Genomic DNA, 10550 nt, shown 5'->3' on the forward strand with positions numbered 1-10550 from the left:
AATGCGACAGAGTGAAGAGTTTGACAAGTGTTAGATCTGGCATCCTTGGCATGGGCTTCCCCTAACTTTTTGCCTTGAGTCCTCCTGTTTTTCCGCACTTCATTTTTGCTGGCCTTAAGACTCTGTGCACTTTACCGCTGCTAACCAGTACAAAGGTGCTTGCGCACTTTCGCTAAACATGGCAGATTGGCTCATATCCAACTGGTTTAATTTACTTGTAGTTCCCTAGTAAAGTGGCACTACCTGTGCCCAGGGGGTGTAAACTAAATTCTACTAGTGGGCATGCAAGCATTGATTGTGCCACTCACTGAAGTAGCCCTTTAAACATGCCCCGGACCTGCCATTGCAGAACCTGTGTGTGCAGTTTAAAACTGCCATGTCAACCTGGAAAAGTACACGTTTTGCCTGGCTCAAACCTTCCTTTTTCATGCATATAAGTCACCCCTAGGATAGGACCATGACAGCCCAGAGGGCAGGGTACAATGTATTTACAAAGTTGGACACGTACTTTAAAGTTTTACATAGACTTCTTTTTCACTACAGCAAGGTCTACCTCTCCTCTAGGATGACATTGGAATTACCTTATAATATTTTTTAAGTGTAATTTACAAATGGGAACAGGTATCTCCTTCATTTTTGTGTCTCTGGAATAATAATTTAAAATGCTAACTTGTGGTGAAGTCATATTTTAAATTGCAATTCTGAAAATGTCCCATTTAGAAAGTTCGCATTTTCTTGCCTTAGCCATTTGATGCCTGCAGCCTGTCTCTGGGTCACATGATTGTGGATAGGTCAACGTTGGCCTTTGTGTATTCCTCCTAGACAGCCACACACAATAAGGAGCTTAGGTGTGACTCAATTGGCCATCACTAGCAGGATGGTAGGGAGGAGTTGGGCCCAGCCCCGCTTACACTTAAATAGGCTGTGCCCTGTCTCCACTCAAAGGGCTACATACCCCTATAGTCCATTTGGAGCCAGGGTCAGGATGGCAGGGGATCTTTGCACTTCAAAAGCATGCCTCTCGAAGCATCTCACCACTGGAAATAAACAGCTGTGTATAAAAGAAGGACCTCAGACAGGAAGTCTTCAGTACACTTCTGGACCTGTGGAAACACTGCCAGGAAGAAGAACTGCTGTGGTGCAGGTACAGCACACAACACCAGTGGCATCAAACCCTTGCTAACTGACCCCTCCTCGAATCTCTAACATGGCATCACCCACCACCAATCTGAAAACCCTCATGCCACCCTCATTTTGAAACCCTTGCGCCACCCTCAAGCCACATACCAACATAACACACCATCACCCTCTTCTCTTTCTTTACCCCTATTCCTAGCCTAGGTCCTGCCTCATCTCACTCAACTGTATTCTTTCTTTACCTACGTCCTCTGTTGCTCCGGATACCCTTGTACCTTTCTCCCTTCTGATATCCTAGCTCTACCTGTGCTTATACCCTAATAAATCAACTTGATTTCCCAACCAATCTCCTGTGTACTAGTACCTCTTATGCTGCCTATACCCAGAACCTAAAGCCCTGCTCATACCCTAGTATTTGTACTCTTGACTACACTTTAGCACCCTTTCCTCTACCCATATATCCCAGCACCCAGCACCTCCCTCTCTGGTTACACCTTTGTACCTCAACCTTTTCCTGTACCCTAGTACTTCTACCCCACTCTATATACCACAAAATCATTAAACCCTTGAACGTTTGCCCCTGCGGCGTTATCCCAGCGTATCTACCCACTCCCAAGTGTGCCCTGTGCTACCTAATTTCGATTCCTTCTGCCCCTTATAACACCCTAAGTACTTCTACCCATGACTGCACTTTTGTACCTTTACCCCTCCCATATATTGGAGTACCTCTACCCTTCCATCTAACCTAGTATGTACACTGGAGGTACCTTTTTTTTTTTTTTAAACCTTTATTTGGAGACAAGCAGGGTCAAGGGAAGTGCATACACAATACATACAGACATTCATGGCCATTACAATGGTACGTCAGAACCAAAAAAATGACATACAAGCCAGTACAGGACAGCAGACACAATACAATACGGACACAGTCGATTAGCGCGCAATAAATAAAAACAAAGGAAACACAGATGTAAGGGACACATAAAATAAAGGTACCCGACAGGGACACGACCTCAGTTCCCAGCCATATACTTGTCGTAAGGGGAACTACAGCCCCCAATAGCTCGCATGGAAAGGAGACAGCGTAGCCTCTCCCCCAACACTGGAAGATCAGCAGGTGTAATGTAAAATCCCAGCCCATCAAGATGCCATCAACCAATCCCTTCACGGTCCCCTGATTCAGAATCAGAGTCCTGCACAGCTCTGGTTAGGAGGTACACCTGGAGCGGGCTCCAAAAGTCCTTCGGTCTGCATCGGACAGGCATAAGGTCAGAATAGACGTTGTATTGATCCTGACAGTATATGAGGTCAGTCACCCAATCCTGAGAGCGCGGCACCCTGCCACGACCCCAGCAACAAGCAACCCTACGCCTAGCCAGCAGCAGGGCCACGTCAACAAATCTACGGTGAGAGGCAGGCACGTCCTTAGAGTAGCCCAACAACATCACTAAGGGGTCAAATGCTACCCCATCCTCCGCCATAACCTGCAGGGCCTCATGAACCTGAGTCCAATATTCCAATACACCCGCACAACTCCAAGCCAAGTGCAGGAAGTCAGCGCCTTCCGCACGACATCTAGCACACCTGTCATCTTCCGCTAAATGAAACCGTAGTTTCCTCGCCGGGGTATAATAGTACCTCTGAACAAACTTGTAGTGGATAATTTTAAGGCGACAACTAGAAGAAACATTGGCCGTGAGCCCACAACAGTACTTCCACTGCTCGTCGGTAATAGGAGCACCCAACTCGGCAACCCACTGCTCGCGCACTCGATTGGCCGGGACCGAACGCTGTCTGCGTATAGCCCCGTATAATTTCGACACCAGGTGTCGTCCATCTGAAACCAACAGCACGTGGAGGGGGAGGGTAACCCCAGGCTCCGAAGGGAAATCTGAAAGCAGAGCACGCATGCCCTGCCGTAAGCGGATGAAATAGAACAGCTCTAGAGGGGAGCAGGCAGCCGCTCCAAAGAAATGAGCCTGCGTACGGAAGGCACCCTCATGAAACAAGTCGCCCCACGTGAGGATGCCCAGACGCTTACACATTCGTTGAAACCCCGTTTCCAGCAACAGCGACAGATCAGGATGATAAGACAGAGGCAGAGCCGGCGAATAAAGAAAGGAGACGCCCAGCAATTGAGCCACCCGCTTCCAAGCATCCACCGTGCACGTCACAGTCGTGCGAGGTGTTTCCACATCGGACACCTTGCCCAAAACCATCCCCTCCAGTGGGAGCGGGTGGGCGACCCAATGTTCAGCAGCAATCTGGGGCATGAACGGCGTGGGGCGCATCCAGTGATAGGCGTAATGCGCCTGAGCGCTGAGATAATAAAGCTCGAAGTCAGGGACGTCGAATCCGCCTTCAGCATAGGGCAACGTAAGGGTAGCCCAAGCCACCCGTGGCTGCTTGCCCCCCCAGAACAACCGCAAGAGCTCGGAACGGAGCCTGCGAAAGAAATAAGCACCAGGATGATACGGAAGGTTTTGAAAGAGGTAAAGAAAGCGGGGTAAAACTACCATCTTGATAAGGGACGCCCTACCGGCCATGGAAAGAGGCAAGGACATCCACCTGGTGACATCATCTGCAAGTTTGGTAATAGCCACCCCATAATTAAGCCGAACCGATTCCTCTCTGTCCAAGGACACGACAATGCCGAGATAACGCAACTCCGAATCACACCATTCCAGAGGGTAGTCAAGGGGAAACCTAGCTACAGCAGCAGTGAGGGGGAAAAATTGAGACTTCCGCCAGTTAATATGGACACCGGAGACCCCCCCAAAAGCGACCAGCTCTCGTAAGAGCGAATTAAGGTTGTTCTCAGGGTCCTTGACATAGAGTGTAACATCATCGGCGTATAAAGAAATACCGACCTGCCGCTGAAGACAGTTAAAGGCGCTCTGCTGGTGAAACTGACGAATCCTGCAGGCCAGTGGTTCAATGGCTATAGCAAACAAGAGGGGCGAGAGGGGGCATCCCTGTAGGGTCCCTCTCGTAAGAGGGAACGAGGGGGATAGCACCCCATTCACCACCACCCTCGCCATCGGATCAGTGTATAAGAGCTTAACCCATGAGATGAAGATCCTGGGGAAACCCATTCGACAAAGAACATCAATAAGATAGCCCCACTCAACAGAGTCAAACGCCTTAGTGGCATCGAGAAAGATGGCGGCGACCGGGACAGTAGGATCAATGGTTGACACAAGCGAAAACAAGGTGCGAAGATTGTGGGAGGTAGCACGGCCAGGCACAAATCCCGACTGATCAGGCAGCACAATAACGGGCATGAGTTCGGCTAGTCTTACTGCCAATACCTTCGCGAGAATTTTGACATCGCAGTTGAGCAATGAGAGGGGCCTATAAGAGCCCACATCCAACGGATCCTTACCCGGCTTAAGCAGCGACGTAATGGCGACCTCGCGCATGGAGCCCGGCAGATGCCCCTCCTCCAGGGACTCCTCAAAAACCTCACGGAGCACAGGGGGCATTGTGTCCACATAACACTTATAAAATTCAGCAGGAAGGCCATCCAGACCGGCGGCCTTCCCATTAGACAGAGACATGATGGCATTCCTGACCTCCTCCACCTCCAGGGGCCTGCCTAAGAACTCCCGATGACCATCCGATAACCAACAAAGTGCCAGCTCATCAAGAAATCCGCCGTATCGAGTCTCACCCGTCTGCTGTGTCGTGTAAAGGTGTGTATAATGGTCAATAAAAGTACGCTGGATCTCCGAAGTGTCTCGGCAGCGAGTGCCATCCGGCGACACCAATTCCAGCACGTCAGACCCATGCCTTGGATGTCTAGTAAGGGCAGCGAGGACCTTACCGGGCCGCTCCCCTTCACAGTATCGCCTCGCCGTCCAGTATTTCCCCCTATGCTTAGCCTCTCTAGCAGCCTCCTCCTCATATTCGGAGAGCTTAGTACGGAACTGCGCCAGAAGATCGGGATCAGAGTCAACCTGCATCCTGCGTTCTAAGTCTCGCAAGTCAGCCTCCAAGCCCTCGAGGGTTCGGACAATCAGCCGAAGTACTCCACAACTTTTAGAAATAGTGACACCCCGGATCGTAACCTTGAACGCCTCCCAGATGACCTCGACGCTGTCCACAGAGCCTTTGTTCCTAGGGAAGAACGCCTCTACCTCCACACCAAGCTCCTCCTTGAACACCGGGTCAAGCAAAGCAGTCGGAAACAGACGCCAAGGTGGGCGCGGCCTATGCAGCCCGGGGACGGATATAACAACCTTCACCGGACAGTGATCAGAGTACGTCCGAGCCAGATGTGTAGCCTCCCGTAGGCCAGCTCCCAGCCCCCTAGAGAGAAACACATAATCCAGTCTTGCCCATGACTGAGCATGTGTGGTGTAATGAGTGCCCTCCTTGGTGGCAGGGTGGGTGTACCTCCAGCTATCGACCAACCCGGCCTCCTCCACAATCCCCCGCAACACTTCTCTGGCCTGTATATTATACTGAGGGCTCCCCTCCGATCTGTCCGACTGGGCATGAAATGCAAGATTGAAATCACCTCCCCACACAATGTAAGTGGCATCCACAGCAAGAACATGACCCCACAAAGTGACAAAAAAAATTGGCGTATCGACATTAGGAGCATAGCAATTAACAAACAATACAGTGTTCTGCCCAAGCCGCCCCCACAATAGCACATAGCGCCCCTCAGGGTCCCCAACAAACCCCAGTTCCTGAAATGCAAGCGATCTTTTAACAAGGATAACAACCCCCCGAGCATAAGAAGAATAGGAAGCAAACCTCCTGGCCGCAGCCCACCTCCCGCCAAAGTTGGGGGAAGGAGCGGGACGCAGATGCGTCTCCTGGAGGAGAGCAACATGAATAGCATGCCTGTCCAGGTACTGGATCACACTACGACATTTCCTGGCATCATTAGGTCCCCGTACATTCCAGGACAGAATCGATATCTGATCTATAACAGCAGTCGACATTACCCAGTTTCAGGGCCCCACAGGACCCAATAAGCAAATACAGGGCATCCAACCACCAGCAACAGCCAAAAACAGGTCCACACCCTAGGGCGCAGACACCCCCCCACAGACACACCGCACATTCCCCAGCCATCTCCGAACCAGTCAACCAAAACCACAACGATCCCCTCCCAACCAAACCATCCATGCAACAAGCACTCAGAACATACTGTACGCCGCACGCCACCAATCCATCTCACGCGACCTACAACTCGCACACGTGTTTCTCTTGCACAGCGCACCCCATCACGTGGCAGCCTAAGATGGCGGCCAGTGCACTCGGGCCCAAGATGGACGGCAGTACGGACCACATGATCAGTGCCGCCAGATAGAGAAATGAACCAGCCTAGACAGCGGGCACAGCACCACACCCGTGCGCCCAGACAGCAGCAGCACCTATCATACCGACCCAGAGATCCTGGGCAACCAAACATGGACAGCTTCACTCCCGCCCCATCCACCCACCTGAGACCACCCCAACAATCAGGCCATACGCGTCCCCACCCCCCCCCCCCCATTCCCCAACACACATCCAGTCAAACAACAAAGGACTAGAATCCAAACCAAAGGTACACATGGGGCACACCCTCCGGGGAACCTTCCAGAGGTGCACGACACCACTCCCTCACGCCACGCCAGTGTCCGCGCCAACAGGTGTCAGACGGCCCCAGGCGCCGCGCGGGGGGGTGGGTACCCGGAGCGCGACATCAGATAGCACCATCCCGCGGTGCCACACCGACCCCAGGAAACAACACGCACTCACGCAGCTCATGAAAGACATGACCCCCGCACCAACAAAAATAAAAGGAAGGCCGCAAATGCGGAGAAGGAAGGCAGTAGAATTCAATATGAAAGATACACGTCCAGAACACTCCAAAAACAGGAAAAAGAGAGACAAAGTCCAAAGTCACCACAATCAGGCGACCTCCTCCTCAGCCGCCGAATGTTCGTCCTCAGGGTCTCGATCGCCTCCCCGATCCGCAGCTGCTCGCTCGCGCTGGAGGCGCTTCGCAAAATCCTCAGCATGCTGTGGGTTGGTGAAGAAATGTTGCTTAGCCTGGTGCGTCACTCTAAGTTTAGCAGGGTACAGCAAGGCGTAGTCCACTTGTAGTTCCCGAAGCTTCTTTTTCACCCCCAGGAACTTACGACGCTGATCCTGCACCATCGGCGTGAAGTCGGGGTACATAGTGAAAGACACCCCTTCGAAAGAGAGGGCCCTGTTAGTGCGGGCGGCCTGGAGGGCGGCGTCCCGGTCTCGATAGTTCAAAAGGCGCGCAATGATGGGGCGCGGTGCAGCCCCAGAGGCCGGCCGAGGTCCCAGTGTCCGATGCGCTCTCTCAACGATGAACTGGGATGAGAACACTTCCGCCCCAACGGCGCCCACAAGTAGCCTCTCCACATAAGTCTCCATTTTGCCCACATTCGTGGATTCCGGTACACCTACAATGCGCACGTTGTTGCGCCTGCTCCTCGCCTCCAACTCCTCATTCTTAGCGGCAACGACACGCAAGATATTGTCCATTCTCGCCAGTTGGGTGGTATGGGTGGTCGCCGTGTCATCATGGTCCGAAATGCGCTGTTCCGCCGCCGTCAAGCGCTCCTCGTGCACGTCCAACTTCTGGACAACCGCATCCATGCGCGACGATATCTTGTCCACTTTGTCCACTATCGTGGCAAACCCCTGCCTCATCTCCTGCATCATTTGGGCAAAGTCCGGTGGCGGCGGCTGCGGGACACTATCAGCGACATTCGGGGGGGGGGACCGCGAAGTTCCGGCGTCCTGGAGCAAACGCGTCGCCCGCCTAGCCCCTCCAGAGTCAAAGGACAATTTGGATTGTTTAGTGTCCGGCTTCCCCATAATGGTGCGCTAGTGATGTAATGGGGGACAAAAAGCCAATGGGATCGAAAGCGGACCAAGGGGTACGGCCAAAAACAAAAGGCTTGAATCGCGGGGGCACGAGCAGGCCAGCGCGCCCCGCCACTCCCAACGACGAGAGAATGGCCGTCCCCGCTCCCAGTCCAAAGGAGCGAGCCCCCAGAAACCAAGAAGAAGATCCGTTGCGCCTCCGTGAGCAATGGTATCCGGGCAGGCAGATGCAGGAGCCAAGAGATAAGTCCGACAGCAAGGAAGAGCCAAACGGCTTGCCCGGCCAGCGAGCGGGCCCCGATGAAGAGGGGCGGAGCAAGGCCTACACCCCACGTGCAGAGCCCCGGACTGGCATGAGCAGCGACGCCGGGCAAGGGGGCATCAGACTTCCAGAGCGCAAGTCGGGGAAACTTGGGGTCCCCGTAACTTCGGCCAGCAACCTCCAAATGGCCCAGGAGTTGGACCGTGGGTAGTCAGTCGGTATCCCAGTAGATCCGTGGGGTCAGATCAGGGCGCAGCAATGGGCAACAGGATCCCTAGGCGGATAATAGCTCCGGGCAGCGGGAGCCTCACGACAGTGCGGCCATTCCGCAGTGCGCCCTCTAGCGCCCCCACACTGGAGGTACCTTTACCTGTGCCATTTATCCTAGTACCACAACTCCAGAGAATACTGAGTACCTCTATCACATACTATACCCACGTATTTCTGACCTTTCCTTCACCCTACTTCCACCAATTGCTAAACTTTAGGTGCCTTTTCTTCTACCATATACCTTAGTACCACAACACCTGACAGTACCCTAGTACCTCTATCATTGCCTATACCCCAGTTCCTCTGCCCTTTCCTACACCCTACCTCCAACCAGGACTACACTTGAGGTACCTTTACCTGTGCCCATGTCCCTTAGTACCACAACTCCTGACAATACCCTAGTACCCCTCTCACTGCCTATACCCTGGTACCTCTGCCCTTTACTACACCCTACTTCCACCCATGACTACACATTAGATACCTTTACCAGGTACCCCCTTACCACCACTCCTGACAATACTCTAGTACATCTATCACTGCCTATACCCTGATACCTTTATCCTTTCTATCCGCTAGTACCTCTACCTCTACCTCTGCCCAAACCCTACTAAATGTCCACCCCCTTGACCTTTCTCTAACTGCTCCCGTACCCCAGTATCTCCATCCGCACCGTAGTGTGTCTCAGGCTACCCCGTTGCTAGTACTTCTGCCCCTTCCTACACCCTAATACTCCTACACTTGCCTACACTTTAGTAGTGTTTCATTGCTCATATATATTGGTACCTCAACCTGTGTCTGTCCTGTAGTTCCTCTACCTTTGCCTATACCTTAGCGCCTCAAAACCTGCGTATACCCAAATCCCTATACCTTAGTATCCGTGTCTATACTCTAGTACCTCAAGAGAAAGACCCTAGGACCAGTACTGTGCGCATCATCCAACCCTCAAACCCCTCTCCTACTATACCCTACTTTCATAACCTATAGCCTCTACTCAGTCCCTACTCTAATGCCCCTTTTACACTCTCGCTGTTTTCTTGGGCCATTTATTTACCTCCTTGTCCCATTTCTCTGGTGGTTTGTGTCGAGTTCCACATTTTAGAAGGTAAAGGGGGCTCCTCAGTTTGGAAACTAATGAAATGGAGGTTCCCCTGTCTGGAGCCCTGGGGCTGGCATTCTGGAGTTTTGTGTTTTTCTTTAATATAAGTTCTTGTCGCGTCATTGACATGAAATAGGACGTTTACAATAATTATCTGTTTTACCAGAAAAAGCACCAGACGCGCAGAATATTTCAGTTTTAGCCCCTGATGAAACAACCCTGTGTGTATCCCATGTCTGCTGGTACTGAGTGATGCAGCCACCCTTGTCAATAGATAATATTGATTGATTGATTTTCCTGCACAGGTGATGTCGGAGACTAGAAAAACTATTTCTCTGAAGCTCAAAGCCGGGAGATGGATGCAAAGTTTGAAGAGTGTTTAGGAGGAACCAAACTTGGAGAAATGATGAATTATAAAATTCACTGCAAGAGCTAAACATCCGTTTCAACACTGCCCGTGACGTCATTAGCCAGAAACCACGCCCAGCCTGAATTACAAGATCTGAGTGGAGAATTATTTTAAATCTGACACCACTGCTTTGGTGAATAAATACCTTCTTGAGAATGCATCTACTGTACTTATTTTATTAATTTGAAATCTTCGACGTTTACTTTGAAACTATTTCAATATGAAAAGAAAACCCTGTTCTAGAGAATCCAGTGTCTGCCTCCTTTTAGCGAGGGGTGCTTCTGGGGTTCGGGTGGGCTGCTGGCCCTTGATAACAGTCAAGCAAAGCTCGGTTGTCTTGGGTTCACTCGTCACAGCCTCTCTGCTTGTCCAGCGCTTCTCTAGAGAGTGTTGGCTTCTCGCGCGAGCCTCTGGGGGATTCTGCGACCTCAAACCCGGACTGAGCAAAGTATACTTTATTTATCCCCTGCAAAGTTTACAAGCGTTCTCTTCTCCTGGGTTTCAAAGTTTGTCAA

At 51.7% G+C, this 10550-nt stretch overlaps 1 protein-coding gene across 1 annotated transcript in view; it reads left to right on the forward strand.

Annotated features, from left to right (window-relative positions):
• Positions 1–10195, forward strand: part of LOC147672973 (sulfotransferase 6B1-like) — a 230202-nt gene extending 220007 nt beyond the window's left edge. The window contains exon 7 of the mRNA XM_086947849.1: positions 9932–10195. Within this exon, the coding sequence (XP_086803975.1) occupies positions 9932–9948 (17 nt within the window). The 3' untranslated portion in view covers positions 9949–10195. The remainder of the gene's footprint in view (positions 1–9931) is intronic.
• Positions 10196–10550: the final 355 nt, after the last annotated feature.

Source organism: Lissotriton vulgaris, assembly GCF_964263255.1.
Source record: "Lissotriton vulgaris chromosome 7 unlocalized genomic scaffold, aLisVul1.2 SUPER_7_unloc_1, whole genome shotgun sequence".
Taxonomy (NCBI): Eukaryota; Metazoa; Chordata; class Amphibia; order Caudata; family Salamandridae; genus Lissotriton; species Lissotriton vulgaris.